Below are 18,196 nucleotides of genomic sequence, written 5' to 3'. Positions count from 1 at the left end.
CTTTAAAATGGATTGGCCTACACCAGAGACAGCAGCCTTCTTCATGGCCTTGTCTCAAAAAGGGTAAAACTTTTTTTTTTCATACTTTGATACTGGCAAAAAGGTCCCATGAAGAAGCTGCTCACCCCGAGTGATAAATGCTCTTATACGCGCATTTCCTTTGTACTGTTTGTCCTTGTTGCGTTCTCTGTTCTGCCACTGGTGGTGAGACTAGGCCATAAAGAAGGCTGCTGCCTCTGGTGTCGGCCAAACAGTTTCAAAGACAATGCATATATTATCAGAGCATGTTTGTTTGTATGTGTTGTAACTACTTCTCATGCATATCCACGCATTCTTCAATGCTTTCCAACGTGTATTTTCCCCCTAGAGTACTTAATTACCAGAACTGAAAACCAACGTGTACCTGACAGGGCAAAATAAGTTTTCATATTGGCAAATAGTTTGTTCTAAGTTCTGGTTTGTGATTCCAGGTTTTGGAAAAACGATTTAAACAAATTGGTCAATTGTATACATATATATCATTATTGGGTGCCACAGTGGCGAGGAAATGTTAACTCCCTCGCCTGGTATGCGGGAGGTCGGGCGGTTCCTATCCCGACCTTGATGCCTGTTGTATATTTGGAGTTTGCGTGTCTCTCTCTCATCATAATCAGTGGCTAGGAGATGTTAACTACCTCGCCTGGTATGCAGGAATTCAGGGGTTCCGATCCCGACCCTGACGCCTGCTGTATATTTGAACTTTGCATGTCTCTCTACCCGTGGTCGTGTGGACGTTTTTCAGGTCATCCAGTATTAGTCAGCATGCCTTTAGAGTATTTGGCTGATGTAAATTTCCACAAGATAAGCAATTGGTTGAGCTGTCATTTGTGATAGCCAGGTCGCTTAAAAAAAGAGCTCCATAGCTTATTTGGGCTTTATCTGGTTAGATAAAAAATAGTTTAGTTTATAGATTATATAGGGTAAGATCAAGGCTTTCATATGGTTCATTGTTAATCAGTGAGGCTTACAAAAGGCAGACCAAATCTACTACAGTGGAACCTCGGTATACGTCGTTAATTCGTTCCAGAAGGTAGAACTTATACCGACAATAACGTATACCAAACGAATTTTTCCCATAAGAAATAAAGGGAAAGGAAATAATCCATTCCAGAGGAAAATAAATTATATTTTTACGGCATATTATACATTAATGGGGTTGTATATGTAGTGGTGGTGTTGACGTGCGCCGACTGTGACAGTGATGGATCACGGGGCGGCGCGGGGTGCGGGGTTGGGCACGCGTTGTGGGCGTGGTGTGGACGCGCGCGCCGGGAGTGACAGATGACGGGGCGGCGCGGCGTGGGTGCTGAGGCACGCTGAGATGTGGGAAAACAGGATCGTAGCCAGCGCCCAGTGATTGGTCGAATAGGATGGGTGCTCGCAGCGACGTCCGCAGGTGGGGTATAAAGGGGGACGCGCGAGAGCACTCGGGGAGAGTTACCCAGTTGAAGACCAGAAGACGGAGCTGAAGACCTAGTGCCCCGAGACCCCTAGTCCCGCCGTCCTTGTGGGGACCGGGGCCCTGTGTGGCTCGGAGGCGAGACTGTGGGACCCGGGGTCCGACGCCCACGTGGGTCGGGCTGGGGACCCACAGTCAAGACGGACACCCCGGGCAGGGAGTGTCCCGAGTAGCTCAGTGGGCGTTAGTCGCCAGGGTAGCTAAGTGGGTGTTTGTCACCCGAATAGCTCAGTGGGCGTTAGTCGCCAGAATTGCTCAGTGGGCGTTAGTCGCCAGGGTAGCTAAGAGGGCGTTAGTCGCCAGGGTAGCTAAGAGGGTGTTAGTCACCCGAGTAGCTCAGTGGGCGTTAGTCGCCAGAATAGCTCAGTGGGCGTTAGTCGCCAGGGTAGCTAAGAGGGCGTTAGTCGCCAGGGTAGCTAAGTGGGTGTTTGTCACCCGAGATACTAAGTGGGTGTTTGTCACCCGAGATACTAAGTGGGTGTTTGTCTCCCGAGATACTAAGTGGGTGTTAGTCACCTGTGAACGAGTTTGGTAAAATAAAGAGTGTGCTCCCCGTGAAGTCGTCTCCCGCCGAGTTACTACATTACATATACAATAATTTAGACACTAATTACTAAAATGCATACAGAAGCCACGTAACCGCGCTGCTGCCATCTGCGCTAGTCACGTGGTGTGCCTCAACCCCGCACGTCGTGGTGCCTCGACCCGGAGCTCCACCCTCCATGGGTGCGGGGCTCCACTCTCCATGGGGGCGGGGCTCCACCCTCCATGGGGGCAGCCCCCCACGCCACCCCGCCCCTCTCCCCCACGCCACGCCACCCTGCCCCTCTCCCCCACGCCACGCCACCCCGCCCCTCTCGCTTTGTTTCAGTCGTGAACGGGGCACACGCGGGTACTGTAACGCGGTGACTCATCCCAACCCATACAAGTTCTAGCAAACGCGTCGTATCCCAAGAAAGACGTCGTATCCAAAGACATTTTTTCTCTCGAAAAAACACGACGTATACCAAATTCGACGTATTCCAAAGCAGTCGTATACCGAGGTTCCATTGTATAGGGTTTGTGTAAATTAATTAAGCTTTCGATCTGGCTCTGTGAACCTCAGTGTTTATCACCGAGATTCTCAGAACCAGACTAAAGAGATCCCGTAGGGTTCAGTGTTAACCACTGGGGCTAACAGAGCCATACGAAGGCTACCAAAGGATTCAGTCTTCATCACTAAGGGTCACGGAGCCATATTAAGGCCCCCATAGGGTTCAGCAGTAATCACTAGGGCTCACAGAATCAGACTAAGGCTTCCATAGGGTTCAGCGTTAATCACCGAAGGATCACAGAACCGAAAGTAAGCTTCCAACCATCGTTGCAATACATGGTAATTACCACAAGCGGGCATGCTGCAGAAATCCCAGGGAGCGTCCGTGCCATTGGTGTAGCACCAAGGCCTCTCCCTCATGCCGCCAGGGTTGCGGCAGTAATTGCCATCCAGTCCACCATCCGGGTAGTTGAGCGGAGTCTCGGGGTGAGCGTGCGGGCTCTGCAAACTCCACGGCTGACAGGGCACCTGAGACTGGGTGACCGAGACGTTGCCACGGTAGGCTTGCCCACGTCCGAAGTAGCAGTCTGCGCAGGTGTCACAAATTAGAAGGAAATAAAAAATTAACGCGCATAAACAGGGATTATATGAGACTTCGACAACGTACGTTTGTCCTCAGAAGTGTTTAAATCAAGTGCCTGGAAGATGGCGACTAGCTGTGGTGTCAAATTTTCATCCATAAGGTTTTTTTAGGATAAGATCACGTCAATATAAATGTGTCGTGAAACCCGCCACTACCGCGACACAGCCAATCAGTAAGGGGTTTGTCACGTAAATAAAACGTGACCAATTAGTTACTAGCTCAGCACTAACCAGTTGTGTGTTGGAGAGTAAACCCACAACAATATTTACAATTCGAGTACTGTGACGTTTCACTGGTAGTTACAACAACCAGAACCATCAGGCGACAGCCAGAGATGGGGAGAAATCCTCCTCCTGTTTCAGTCATCAATAGACGAGGGATAAACGTGCTGTTTTCACTTGTGAGCTAATCAGGTGCGAATACCCGAGGCAATTTTTCGTTGACAATTATGGAAAAAAAAAACATCCCCAAAAACCTTATTATGAATAATATTGGTTGCGACAACCTACGTGTTAAATTGACATTATACCAGTAGTTCATTATTTGTAAAAAAAGAAGAAGATAACTTTCAGTGCTCTGACTACAGGTGCAACCGATCCTCTAGGAGTAAAAAAAAAAATAACGTGCACTTATTGGACGCCTTTCACAACGTCTCAAGGCGTCAGGCGTACACCACCGCACCTGACCGGAGACCCAGACTGCGTGTCTCTCCTGTGGTCGCAGATATTTGCTCTGGGCGAACAGCTCCAGTGCTCAGACCCAGGGCAATGTCGCATCCTGTGTACAAGAAGACACGACTATTTTTAATAGCACAAATAACAACAGCAACAAATCATCTTAACTTCCAACCGGAAGAAATCATGACAATGTTCTGAAAATTATGTTGGCATCCCATATCAACTCTTTATTTTGTGCTCATTATACTTCATATTATTGTAAGTATATTGATATACAATGACTGTGGATTAGGTGTACCCTGGACTCCAGTTGTAGTGCCTGATGCTGATAATCGATGCTCCAAACCTGCCTAATTGCTGATAATATCGAGTAATAAATTAAGCCCTGGACACACGTATAAACAGATATTAGCAAGAGTACGTACCACTTTGAAACTGCACTTCACTTAGCAGTAACCATCTGCCTGCTGGGTACATGACACAGTGCAGCAATGAGCCCCTGTATCCTGACAGATCAGCAGTGAAGATCACCAAACCGGCTACCGTTCTCTCCCACCAGGTTGTCTCCACGTCCAGGACCTGTGAAAAACAAATATATGACCATCTTTTATTCAAGTACAAAATAACATCGTTCTTTAGGCAGGTTTTAGCGTCTGTAACTTAGGCTAGTGCGCGCCACTCCATTCGTTGATCTCATTCTCTCTGTTCGCATCTCCGTCCTTTATATTTCACCTCCCCGTGTAGCCGGCAACGGCTGCTTTGGGACAAGCACTCTTCGCGGGCACCTGTTCTTCAGTCTGACAAGGCACACAAAGGGGGATTTCATGGACAGCATCACGCTAAGGCTCTGTGCACAAAGATGACCCACAGAGTCACTGAGAGACCAATGCTACTGTGCTCTCTAGCGTCGTAATAGATATAACGACTGTGAATCTTGACTTAAAGCTTTCGTGACTGCAGGAATTCATATTATTTGGGTCTTTCGGTAAAGTAACGTAGATAGGTTCAAAGAAAATAACAAAAAAAACTACAATATTTCAATCGCAACACAAGCTAACCCCCTTTTCCTGACGACGACCGCTTGTGTTGCGATTGAAACGTCGTAATTTATTGTTATTTTCTTTGAACCTATCTACGTGACTTTATCGAAAGACCCACAGAATAAGGACTATGATATGTACCTGGGAATCCCCGACCAGTTTCACTTTTTGACCTCGGTTAACAAAGCAATTAATACATTGTTTGAACGAATGAAAAGAAGTGAACCCATGCTTTTTTCCATTGTGTAGCAATACCATTTTATAAGAGTCGGTTTTAAGTTTCCATTGTAAATAATAAGCGTATAATATTGGTTTTAGGATTTTAGTTTTGGTTACACTCTCTCACAGGAGCAGAATGTTACGCTAACATTTCAATTATATGGGAAGATCTTTACACGCGTTACAATAGCCCCAGATTACAGAGGGAGCCAACCTTATTTGGAGAATATTTAAAACAATGTTCTTCATTAGCAAGGCCATTGTGGGCCACCTGGCGGCCTCTGGTGGCCTTTAGTGCGGTCCCTGACGCGAGGCCCCCGACAATACACAAATAGTGAGAACACCCCCATCATCAGAATCTGCATTTATATTGCAGGAGGAATCCGATGAGCTACGACGCTCTTTTTCACATATGCCTATAATGGGCACGAGATCAGACAATTACAACAAACACAATACACAAACGCGATAGGAGTGCAACATATAGGAAAGGTAAACAAATCACTTTAAAACAATACAACAAAACTAATCTATTCTTTGTCTACCCTGGTAAAGCCCATTAAGCTATGTAGCTTTATTTTCAGAAGCGACCTGGCTAACACAAATGAGAGCTCAACGAAATAGTGTCTTATCATCATCGCGCCGAGACTCTGTCAAACCCCCAAAGGTTTCAAATGGTGTAGCAGCCCTCACCACTGATGATGTCTCATCGGTGAAAGTAGCAACCCCCCACCCCCTACTGTGAAAATCAGTGAAGAACCACTTGACTTAAAGCAGAGGTCGGCAACCTGTAGCTCCGGAGCCGCACGAGGCTCTTTACGGTCCCCTTTGTGACGTAATATCACCATCACTAGCCCATCCCGCGCAATCGAGGATGATTGTCTTCCACAGAAAAGTCGGATCATCTGTGGATCCGAAGATGGCTGTAGAGACCAGATCTGGGATCGACAGATTCTGCCGCAGCTCGGACACGCACGTGTCCAGAGCGAGTGGTGGTGGTGGTGTGTAACTTGATCAGTAAGTCGGGCTCCAGCATTGCTGTTTCTGCCGTTACCCGCTGCTCCTCTTCCTGTTTTCGCAGTTGAGTTCCAAAATGTTTGGATCCTTGAAATAGACTCTATTATTTGGTTCTTTCGGTAAAGTCACATAGATAGAAAAAATAAGAATAAAAATATGGTGAATGTAAAAAAGTAATGTCGACTGTAGCCTGGTTATTAATCGGAGTGATTGTATTGGCAGTCTATAATGTATACTGAAGCCTGGTTATTAAGTTTGGTGAGCGTATTGGCAGTCTATAATGTGGACTGTAGTTTGGTTCTTAACCTCGATGAGTGCACTGGCAGTCTATAATATAGACTGTAGCCTGGTTTTTAAGCTTGGTGAGCGTATTGGCAGTCTATAATGTAGACTGTAGCAAGCTTAAAAAGCAGGGTACAGCCTATATTATAGACTTCCAGTACGCTCACCGAGGTTAAGAACCAGGCTACAGTCTACATTATAGACAGCAAGTGCACGCACCCAGCTTAATAACCATTTCTACAGTCTACATTATAGACTGCAAGTACACTCACTCCGATTAAGAACCAGGCTACAGTTTACATTAGTGGTTTTTATTTTTTTCTAATTTTTTTATCTTATTTTTATTCACTTTATTTGTATTATTATTATTTTATATCCACGTGACTTTACCGAAAGAACCAAATAATATGAATTCCTGCAGTCACGAAAGTTTTAAGTCAAGACTGTCTTCAGCTGACGTAAATTTAATGTACGTATGTAGTTCAATGCAATGCGGCTCTTGAAGTACAGGAGATAATCGATTATCTGGCGGCTTCGGGGGGGGGGGGGGGTGTGCCTAATTTTTTAAACCGCCGGATAATCACCACATCATCATTGTTCAAAATAGTTTATTTTTTGCCATTCTTGCATTATGTTATGTTTTTAGGTGTTGTGTATATGTTTTTTTAGTGTTTTAAATTAGTTTACAATGTGAAATTGGCATAAATAAATATCCAAATAGGCAAACATAAGTATATCCTTTCAAAAAGTATTTACTGTGCCGTACTTACCACTTCAATCTCAAAGACTCTGCATGGGGTGATGTATGCACGTGCAGTCTTTTCATTGTTTAAGTTGTATGTAGTGTATCATGTCTGTATGCAATATTGCACACTGGGACCCGCTGAATAATGTTGGAAGCAGAATATAATCGCGTGCCAGGATAATCGATTATCAACTGTATTGAGTTTTGGATACAACTCGAAAATTAAATGGCTCTTCTTGTAGCTTTGATTGTGGACCCACCGACTACTTAAAGCGCATGCACGCGTTTTCCATACCTTGGCAGCGTCGCTGATGCTGCCACCCACACTGCATTCGACCCGCTCGAACAATCTGACGCCGTTCGTTTCATCGTTGTTGGAGGAGAACATCACTTTTCCGAGCAAAGTCTCTCCTGTTGAACAAAAACAGCAACGGAAAAATCATCGGGTTAATCACGGGCACAGTCACGCGTTTGTCACCATGCTTTGCCTTTTATCAATTAACCTGCGGTGATAAAACAAAATGTACGAGTACCGGCACATTGACTGCTTTCCTAGCTCTATCTCCTCGATGAATGGTCTCCATAGACACATTCCTACGTATGCATTTATGTTGAACTTCTTTCGCACCACTGTACATAGCCAACCGTGCTAATTGAAGGTGCGGGGAAGGACACATTCGTATTTTGATATGTAAACAGTGTGGATTAATCATTTATGATATGGACATCAAATTATGCACGCAAGAGTATCTTAAAATACATGTGTAGGGACAAATTGACTTAAAACTTACGTGGCTGCAGGAATTCATAGTCTATGGTTCTTTCGGTAAAGTCACGTAGATAGAAAAAATAATAACAATAATAACGATAGTAATAGGTTTTTACCCTTTCAACTGGTACAAAACTGACACCTTTATACAAGGGATCATGTTTGCAATAACCACAACACAAGCAGTCAAAATGCAAACAAAAAGAAACAACTCTGATAATGATATGCACTGTCCTTGAAGTTGATTGGTCCACACCCGAGACAGCTTTTCTTAGAGCCTAGTCTCCATTGGTGTTGGACCAGATGACGCCAAAAGCGTACAACTAAAAAAACAGCGCACTATCAGAGTATTGAGAGCTCGGGGTAAGCATTTACACTGAGACCTCCTTTACCAGTGGCAAAATATAGTAATAATATAGTAATAGGGGGTCAAGTACTTATTTCCCTCATTAAAATGCAAATCAATTTATAAAAAAAATTACATGCGTTTTTCTGGATTTTTGTTGTTGTTATTCTGTCTCTCACTGTTCAAATACACCTACCATTAAAATTATAGACTGATCATTTATTTGTCAGTGGACAAACGTACAAAATCAGCAGGGGATCAAATACTTTTTTTCCCCTCACTGTATGTACATTTCCACATGATAAGCTACGTCGTTGAGCTATCATTTGTGTTAGCCAGGTCACTTGTGAAAAATACCTATATAGTTCAGTGGGCCTTAACCTCCTAAAATAATAAACAGCTTAGTATGCTAAAGCACAATTGTTGAGAGTTATGAATGGCTCTCAACATACTGGTGTGCTGATGCTAATAAAAAATATATATTTTTTGTTCGTGTGACAACGTATGATTGTAGATCTTACGATCCTATGACATGGTAATTTCCGTCACGTGCCAACCATTACACAACACATTACCTTCAAATTGGAATGTAATAGACACTGCCTGGGAGCCGTCCCAGCCAACCCATTCTAGCCCTGCATTCTCCTGCCAGTCGCTGTGCCCGACGACTCCATCCAGTAGTTGTCCACGACCCCCCGACAGCATTCCTCCGCCGTCGCTCTCCCCGCCGGAGTAGCCATCGTCACGGAGCTGGATGCCTCCGAGCTCCTGCCCTTGTGGCACAGAGTAGCTGAGCGGTGCAGATAGCACGCCATCTGTCAGAACAGACGTAGACGAGAACAGCAACAAATGAACCTCATGGCGGGACCCTGGGGTCCAAAATAAAGTCAAAATCGTAATTAATAAATGTTTGCCGACTCCGTCCCACCGCGCACATAAACGCCGCGACCCACCTGGCACGGATCATTATGTTGTCATGTCGTCCAAGCGCAGTGAGGCCAAATGCGCAGAAGAAACAAAACTTTGAAACTTTGATTAGCGCATTGTGTAGAGTTCGTCGAGAGGAATAGATTACCGTATCGTTCGCCTTCAGACAAAATGACGTCGCAACGCAGGTTATGCGAGAGCCGGGGGCTTATGGGACCCCGAGGTCCAAATACACAACTGATACAATTCTTACTGAATTTTAATAACTATCGCATTCTCGGGATAGTAATAAAATTCTCCAGTAATTAAAGATGCACCTGAAACATTGGTATGCACACCCGTTATGAGTTGCTGTGGAAATATATCGGTTAAAGCAACACACATTTGCACAACTCCTGTTCTGTCACCACGAAAAAACTATATTTATTTGAGTATTTTAGCCTCTTGGCTTTTCTGTCTTATATTATTAAGAAGTGTTTGTTTGAGTAACAAAAGGCTTGGTCTCATGAGAATATCCAAAGGGTTTTTTTTGGCTGAAGCAGGAAGCTATTTTAAAACAGAACTGAAATCGGTCACCTAAAAAGAATGCAAAACGGAACCATTCTAGGACTTAAAGCTTTCGTGACTGCAAAAATGCATATTCTTTGGGTTTATTGGTAAAGTCACGTAGAGAGGTTCAAAGAAAATAACAAACAAAATTTTTAAAAAATTACGACGTTTCGACCACAACACAAGCGACGATGACGATCGCTTGTGCTGTGATCGAAACGTAGTTTTTTGTTATTTTCTTTTAACCTATTTACGCCTTTTTACTGACAGACCCAAAGAACATGGAACCATTCCTCTGCGGGGTGGAGCGTAAATCCCCTTGACTATTAAGGCTGCCTGAGCGATCAGTTGTGCAAACCTGTTAACAAGCGACTCAAATATGTATTTACGCAACCAGTTACGAACAGTTGTGCGACCAGTCGTTTTATGGTAAAAGGCAAACTTCTACTCTCAAGCGATTTGCACGCCGATATGGAGCGATGTATTTGAGGACGTGCACACGTGATAACTACCGTAATATTATGGATAATATTGACAGCGAAAGCCTACGTGTTAAACGTAAAAATCTGGATTTCAGCTACTGGTGCACACACTATTCGCTCCCTCTCGAAGAGACAGGACGATTCAGATGCACGCCTTACTATTTCATTTCTCACTCCTATCATTCTTAATTTTGGAGCTTTCGTGACTGCAGGAATTATTATTTGGTTCTTTCGGTTAAGTCACGTCTAAAGATAAAATAATAAATTAAAATAATGGCATATTACGACGTTTCGATTGCAACACAAGCAATCATCATCAGGCATAAAAGAAATAGCAACAAAAATCTAACTAGAAAACTATAGACAGACATACAAGCAGACAGACATCACAAGGGCACACAGAGAGAGGACACATATCGGCACAAAGAGAGGGGTCGTTTCTGTAACGGTCCCTTAAATATAGAGAGGGGGGGCGGGGACGGAGAGAGGGAGGGGGCAGAGAAAATTAGCATATCAATGAGTGGGCGGCAACGTACTGCTGCTGCAAGTAAGATGACGACGTGGCACGGGCACGCAAGCTTGAAAATTAGGAGAAAGGCACACGAAAATTAAATAACCTAGCAAAATATCGAAATGTGATGTAATACAACACAGAGAGTCGGTCAACACACAATTAACGCATAGCCTGGTTGATTACGTATTTCAAAGATTGCTAAGTTAGAATTTTAAGTGTGAAAATAAATTCCAAAGAGAGGACACAGGCAGAGAGAATAAATAGCCAGAGAGAGAAAAAAGTATAAGCTTAAAACTTCCCCGTAGAAGTGGTTCAATCTTAATTTTGGAGCTTTCGTGACTGCAGGAATTATTCTTTGGTTCTTTCGGTTAAGTCACGTCTAAAGATAAAATAATAAATTAAAATAATGGCATATTACGACGTTTCGATTGCAACACAAGCAATCATCAGGCATAAAAGAAATAGCAACAAAAATCTAACTAGAAAACTATAGACAGACATACAAGCAGACAGACATCACAAGGGCACACAGAGAGAGGACATATCGGCACAAAGAGAGGGGTCGTTTCTGTGACGGTCCCTTAAATATAGAGAGGGGGGGCGGGGACGGAGAGAGGGAGGGGGCAGAGAAAATTAGCATATCAATGAGGGGACGGCAACGTACTGCTGCTGCAAGTAAGATGACGACGTGGCACGGGCACGCAAGCTTGAAAATTAGGACAAAGGCACACGAAAATTAAATAACCTAGCAAAATATCGAAATGTGATGTAATACAACACAGAGAGTCGGTCAACACACAATTAACATTTCGATATGCGTTAATTGTGTGTTGACCGACTCTCTGTGTTGTATTACATCACATTTCGATATTTTGCTAGGTTATTTAATTTTCGTGTGCCTTTCTCCTAATTTTCAAGCTTGCGTGCCCGTGCCACGTCGTCATCTTACTTGCAGGAGCAGTACGTTGCCGTCCACTCATTGATATGCTAATTTTCTCTGCCCCCTCCCTCTCTCCGTCCCCGCCCCCCTCTCTATATTTAAGGGACCGTCACAGAAACGACCCCTCTCTTTGTGCCGATATGTGTCCTCTCTCTGTGTGCCCTTGTGATGTCTGTCTGCTTGTATGTCTGTCTATAGTTTTCTAGTTAGATTTTTGTTGCTATTTCTTTTATGCCTGATGATGATTGCTTGTGTTGCAATCGAAACGTCGTAATATGCCATTATTTTAATTTATTATTTTATCTTTAGACGTGACTTAACCGAAAGAACCAAAGAATCACTCCTATCATGTTTGTGAGTATTGTGTTTGTTGTTGTAACTTGCTGACCCCCGTGCCCCCTAACTGGGCATCTGTGAAAAAAGAGCTTTATAGTTAATCAGATTCCTCCTCCAGTGTAAATAAAGATTCTGATTCTGACGTGGTGAGCTAGCACCTAACAATTGCCTGACCTCTGAGGTCCTCTATATATATGTTCAAGTTTTATCAGCCAATTAATTCGTATTTATATGTGGGAGGAAACCAGAGCACCTGGAGAAAACCCACGCATTCGAGGGGGAAACATTTCCATAGAGGGAACCACGTGGGGTCCACACATTATTTGTACTGCCTACTCCTGGCAATCAAAGGTGTGGCAACCTCGAGATGCACGTGAAGAGAGTTTCAAAACATTTGTACGATCCACCAACCCGTGCCTCCATAGTGTTGGTTCACAGGCGTTCATGTATGTATGTGTGTGCGTGGAACTTCTTTCTTGCCGTACACAACCAACGGTGACAATCGGAGGTGCACCACCACGGTCTGGCTAAATCCTAACGTGGAGCTAACCAGAAAATTTGCAGGGCTATGCTTTAGAGGGTGTGTTCAAACACTTTGCCATGTCCAATTACTACATACCTGTTGCAGACCTATATGCTCAGATTTATACAAAACAGTTGCAGGCAATTAAGTTGAACGCGTACGAGAGCCATCGTCTTACAAAGTTGCCGAGAACGGGACCAAAACATATAACATCAAAGTTATAATGTCTCTGTGTAGTGAGTCTGTGAATCTATGTGTGATGAGTCTATGAGTTTGTGTGGCGAGTCTATGGGTCTCTGTGTAATATATTTATTTGTCTTGCATATCTGGCGCTCTAACTGTATGACAGTCACATGTGTTATGTACACATTCACAGACACTAGTAGGAGGTACTCTGTTTCTTATTCCGACATTCACAGCCTTAGGGGAGAACTACATACCAGGTCGGACAGCCAACATGCCAGACCCACACCTTGAAGAGGGAGAAGATCACGACGACGACGGCGCGACGAGTTCCATTCCAGATCGCAGCAGCCCCGACTGTGAGTCGGAGCTCGCCTTTTATCCTGCCCAGCGTGGCCAGGCTCTGCCCTCGGCCCCGCAACCCTCTGGACCCCCCAGAAGGCTCCGTGCCTTGCCCACAGGTCCAACTGGGAGAACGGGCTGCTACCCATAATTCCATTGTCTACCATTCTCCCAGCGGCACGCGCTACAGTGACTCATTCAATGTCACTACGCTTGTAAAAGCATTCGCTAAGTAGAAATGCTTGAAGTTTGCCGTAACTTTGAAAAAAGGATGGATTGTATTCTTATGGAAGGAAATAATTCATTAATAAGAGAATAAATAATGTTGTAGACAAAACAGATCCTTTTTAACACACGACCAATATTATCCATAATAGAGTGTTTCTGTTCGATCATGTAAATATAAATGTGTCCTTAAACTCGCCTCCACCTGACAAAGCCAATTTGTAAGATTTGTCACGTAAGCAAAACGTGTCCATTAGTTACGAGTTCAGCAAGCCGATGATGACATTTCGCCGTAATTACAACAAGATCATTGCAGAATGCCATAGTTCATTGTTCCAGTATCATATTTGCTAACATCGACTACCCATATATCTATCAGTTAGAAATCTAGAAATTAAAGAATGCAGATTATAATAGATGCCAAATGATGATAGCTTGGAAATTTGTACTCGATGCCAGACACGATGAATTGCTTTCATAATGTAATAACTATGATCATGGACTGTTAAAGACTTTCAACGTTTGAACATCAAACATGAGTTAAATAAGCTCACAGGTCACCTTTAGATCATGCATGATGCGACCTACGCAGATGGTCACAAAAAATTGACGAATCCCGGTAATGGTAGAGCATAAAGTTTATAACACTGTCTATTCCAACACTTTCCATTGTTATGACGTCAAGGCGATAGGGTACTAAATAAACATATGAGACGGGATCAACTCTTTTGTGAAAATTGGCAGGACCTGAGGTCATTTCCAAGTTGATGGTAAAGTGTGGGTACTATATGAGGGCTTGATGAGCCTGCAAATAACTGGTGCTAATACTGCATTGAATGCAACTGGGATGACGTGCCTTGGAAATATTTCGTTTGCATAGTACCCGACGTACATAATGTACTGTGACTCTTAGTTGTTAAAACAAATCACTAGCATTTTATATTTGGCTGTGCAACGAATTGCTTAGGCGTGGGCACACCGCTACATTGCTGTGCCATTCCAATTGCCTCTGCCACACTCTGTAATTTGTGTTTAAGAATGGCAAGCTACCTGAGGCTCAAAATCAAGTTTTGTCATAAAAACATTAATCGTTTTTATATGTAAGTTATAGAAAAAAATACGGGTTTTTTTGCATCCATGGCTTGAGTGCGAATATTAAGATATAGCTACTGTATGTAGAAATTCCTGTCAGCACCAAATGCAGAAATTGACCTATGGCATTTTGAATATTTGCATCTATGTGTTTGAGCAGTAATCGAGAAGTAATCGAGTTATGCCATTTGTATTACATTTATGTGTCTGTGTTTAAGCATGGATCAAGCGACTATACTTTAAACGCATATGTAGTGAGTCCAACTGAGTCTCAGATGTTCTTCTTTAGAGGCAACACATTTATTTCACAATACGTATAAACAAAGGGGTAGCTGCCCCTTTACCAGACACAGCCTAGGGTGGTGACCACCCGGCTATTTTCACTATCATACAGGAGTTAGGGCTACGATGGACTGGACCCGGACTCGGGTCCCGGGTGTTGTATATGTTGGTTATGAAAATTTGTTATGTTGTATGCGTGCGTGGGTGAAATTATTATGTTGTATATGTGGGTTATGAATATTCAGTGAAAATAATAATACTCAAATGAAATTTGGCCAAATGTGTAATTATCCGGAAATATGTTAATTTATGTAATTATGCACATTTAATTATGCCAATTCGAGAGGTAATCGTAGTAATTATGCGAGTGGGTGTAATTATGATAATGCAAGTCGTTATGATAACCAGACCCCGCCTCGGTGACGAGGGTGGGTTATCGATCGGAATAAGGCAATTAATCGTATGCAGTTATGCAGGTGTGGTGTAAGTATGCAAGATTAACTTAGATTAACTCGGCATCGTTGTCTAGGTTCGTCTCATTCTCGCTTATTTTAGGTCCCCGGTTCACCCCGTTATCGCTTTAACATTTACTGAGTATGTATTAGTGTGTTTATTAAGGTCACCAAGTTCAGATCTCAACGCAGAAGCAGATCTTATGCATAGATTTCAGGAAAGAATCACATAACCACTTCTGTATTAATCAATTTATTACTAATTCAACCTCAACTATGATATAGTATGCGAACTCTCAATCCCGGAACGTCAACACGGCATCAATACAGTATCATCAATGATTGTCTGATTTCACTTTGACAACGGCACATGTATCCCGCATAACGCGATGGTTGTTAGTGAGAGAGAGTCGTTAAAACATGCAAATACTATGCTAAGAAAAACCTTAACGTTAATGAATGATTACTCAATATTGTTCACGCCGTACCGCACTCCTTATTGATCATATGCAACCCTTATCACGTTGTTAGCACCTTGGGTCACGGGACAGTTGAATATTCTGTAGAGGATGCGAGTACGTGCGGCGATTATGACTGAAAGATACTTGAAAGATTATACGGTGATGAAAAACACAATCAAAAACAGTTATTATTCTTAAAGGCACCAATCTCAACAGATACATCGGCAGGTTATCTGACAACAGAATGGCTCGGAGTAAGGGCCTGCGACGGTGCTCCTTTTCCGAAGATCGTTATCTTATACTAAGTTTACTAATTGGGGACCAGATCACCTGATAAGGATCTGGTGGGCCACCACTCCCCACGTGAGCGTGGCTTGGCGGAAGGAGGTGCCAAGAATCAATTCGTATTGATGGATCTGTTGGGAATTTATGTGATTAAGAGTACAGCCCACTAAATATTAAAGATAAAAATTACGAATACACTTATAAACGACGGATGGCCATCACTCGGTCTCGTTGTGATGCCTTCACAGCCACGGATGGCTTATGGGTTCGAGTGTGTTTGAGTGGTAAGAGTTGTCTTGAATAGTCAGTGTTCGGAGTCGGTTCTTTATGTCAAACAGACGCCTGGTGGTCGTGTGGTGAGGGGGCGGTGCGCGTCATACGTATCAGTCGCTCCCCTGTCACCGTGGTGAACTTGGTTTGGATGCCCGGTCGGTAGGTGGCGCCCACAGCTCGCTCGCAGCGTGCAGTGTTGGGTCGTCAACCAGGGGAAGCACAGAGCCTCGTCGCCAAACCGCGACCTCCGGCGGCAGCAGAGACCTCCGACTCGGCAGAGGTTGACCCACGCAGGCCGAGTTGAGCTGTCAAGCGGGTCTTGCCCGCCTGCAGAGGAGATGGGGAGCCGCTTGAGTCGAGCCCCGAGAGCCGGCTCCGGTGAGCCGATCGAACTCGGCTGAGTCCCAGACGAGCTGAAGAGTCGAGCCGACCCGCTGGTCGCAGCTCGCTCCTGAGTCGACCCTCCCGGTCGAGCTCCTGAGTCGACCCTCCCGGTCGAGCTGAAGATGAGTCGAGCCGACCCGCTGGTCGCAGCTCGCTCCTGAGTCGACCCTCCCGGTCGAGCTGAAGATGAGTCGAGCCGACCCGCTGGTCGCAGCTCGCTCCTGAGTCGACCCTCCCGGTCGAGCTGAAGATGAGTCGAGCCGACCCGCTGGTCGCAGCTCGCTCCTGAGTCGACCCTCCCGGTCGAACTGAAGATGAGTCGAGCCGACCCGCTGGTCGCAGCTCGCTCCTGAGTCGACCCTCCCGGTCGAGCTGAAGATGAGTCGAGCCGACCCGCTGGTCGCAGCTCGCTCCTGAGTCGACCCTCCCGGTCGAACTCCTGAGCCGACCCTCCCGGTCGAACTGGTTTCCAATGCTCAGGGTCCTTTCTTTTATGCCGAAAAATCCCTTTTGGGTCCTGCCCACAAGGCGGGGTTTCTTTCGATTTTTGCTGTGTCAGGATCTGTCCGTAGGTAGGTGTGTCCATGTGTGTATCCGTATGTCCTTGTCCTTGTGTGCATCACCCACTGGTATATTCCGTTGTCATACTCCCTCCATAAAATCCACGAGCAAACAATCAGATGTTACAAATTGCCTCGAAGTCGTCTCTCTGTCTGGGTGCAATATTATCTCTTGTCTGGCCTTCTTCATGAACCAAAACACAGACGTTACAAATCGTCTCACAGGCGTCTCTGTCCGTGTTGCACGACCTGGAGGGAGGGCAACACTCCCTCCGACCCTCACCGATGCACAAAGAAATGGTTAAAAAGTTTTAACATTTGTCCCTTACCATTTCACAGTTATGATTCTGTATGTAACCTAAGGTCTGCCGTTTCCCATCGTGGTGCTTGACCCAAGTGGAGGTGCCTCCCCGAGCGTATACACACTCTTATCCCGCGCTGCGGGGATACAAAGACGGCCGGGATCTCCCTTTCTCTCCGACCCTGGGTTTAACATCGCTCTTTTATTATGTATTTTATATTCGACCTGGTGGTGATTCATCCCGTTATCCTGGCTTTTCATAAGTTTTACTGTTGTCTTTTCATGCATAGGCTTATTATTATTAATTTATTTCCGATATCTTAGGTTAAGGGGTAAGTTTCTTGATCCTAGGAATTCGTATTCCTTGGTGTCTGCATGGTTATATAAGCGGAATATAGTTTACGGTGAATAGCGTTAACATTGATGTTATGTACGATATTATGTATTGTGATGTCTTTAACTTAACTTGTTGGTCAGGGCTTTACTGACATGAAGTTGCATTTCATAGCCTCGCAGTCTTTGCCTCACCCTGTCTCTGCTCGCCGTTGTTGTTGCTGTCCAGCTGACGCCGTTAACTCAAGGCCTCATTAATTTCCGTCACTCCTTGTAGGTGAGGGCGGTTGAACCTTGGAGTCAGTTCTGGTTTTTGTCTGCCTGCTTCTCCTGATGTCCCCTGACCCCGGGAGTTATTATTTCTACTTTTATGGCCTGTCGAAGCCCGACTCGCTGTTGTTGGGCTGGTGGGTCGCTGGGTTGGTGTCGTTCCCGGCTTTTTTGCTTACGTTTGCAGTTCGCCGTGCTCTTAATTTCCTTCCC

At 44.5% G+C, this 18,196-nt stretch overlaps 1 protein-coding gene across 1 annotated transcript in view; it reads right to left on the bottom strand.

Annotated features, from left to right (window-relative positions):
- Nucleotides 1-18,196, bottom strand: part of LOC144733868 (uncharacterized) — a 210,360-nt gene that overhangs the window by 186,064 nt on the left and 6,100 nt on the right. Inside the window, exons 2-6 of the mRNA XM_078615876.1 lie at nucleotides 8,845-9,084; nucleotides 7,450-7,565; nucleotides 4,277-4,430; nucleotides 3,856-3,951; nucleotides 2,879-3,118 (exon numbers count right to left, since the gene is read on the bottom strand). Coding sequence (XP_078472002.1) covers nucleotides 2,879-3,118; nucleotides 3,856-3,951; nucleotides 4,277-4,430; nucleotides 7,450-7,565; nucleotides 8,845-8,974 — 736 coding nt within the window. The 5' untranslated portion in view covers nucleotides 8,975-9,084. The remainder of the gene's footprint in view (nucleotides 1-2,878; nucleotides 3,119-3,855; nucleotides 3,952-4,276; nucleotides 4,431-7,449; nucleotides 7,566-8,844; nucleotides 9,085-18,196) is intronic.

This window comes from Lampetra planeri, chromosome 48 (assembly GCF_965212315.1).
Source record: "Lampetra planeri chromosome 48, kcLamPlan1.2.h2, whole genome shotgun sequence".
Taxonomy (NCBI): Eukaryota; Metazoa; Chordata; class Hyperoartia; order Petromyzontiformes; family Petromyzontidae; genus Lampetra; species Lampetra planeri.
This window is presented reverse-complemented; position numbering and strand designations above follow the sequence as displayed.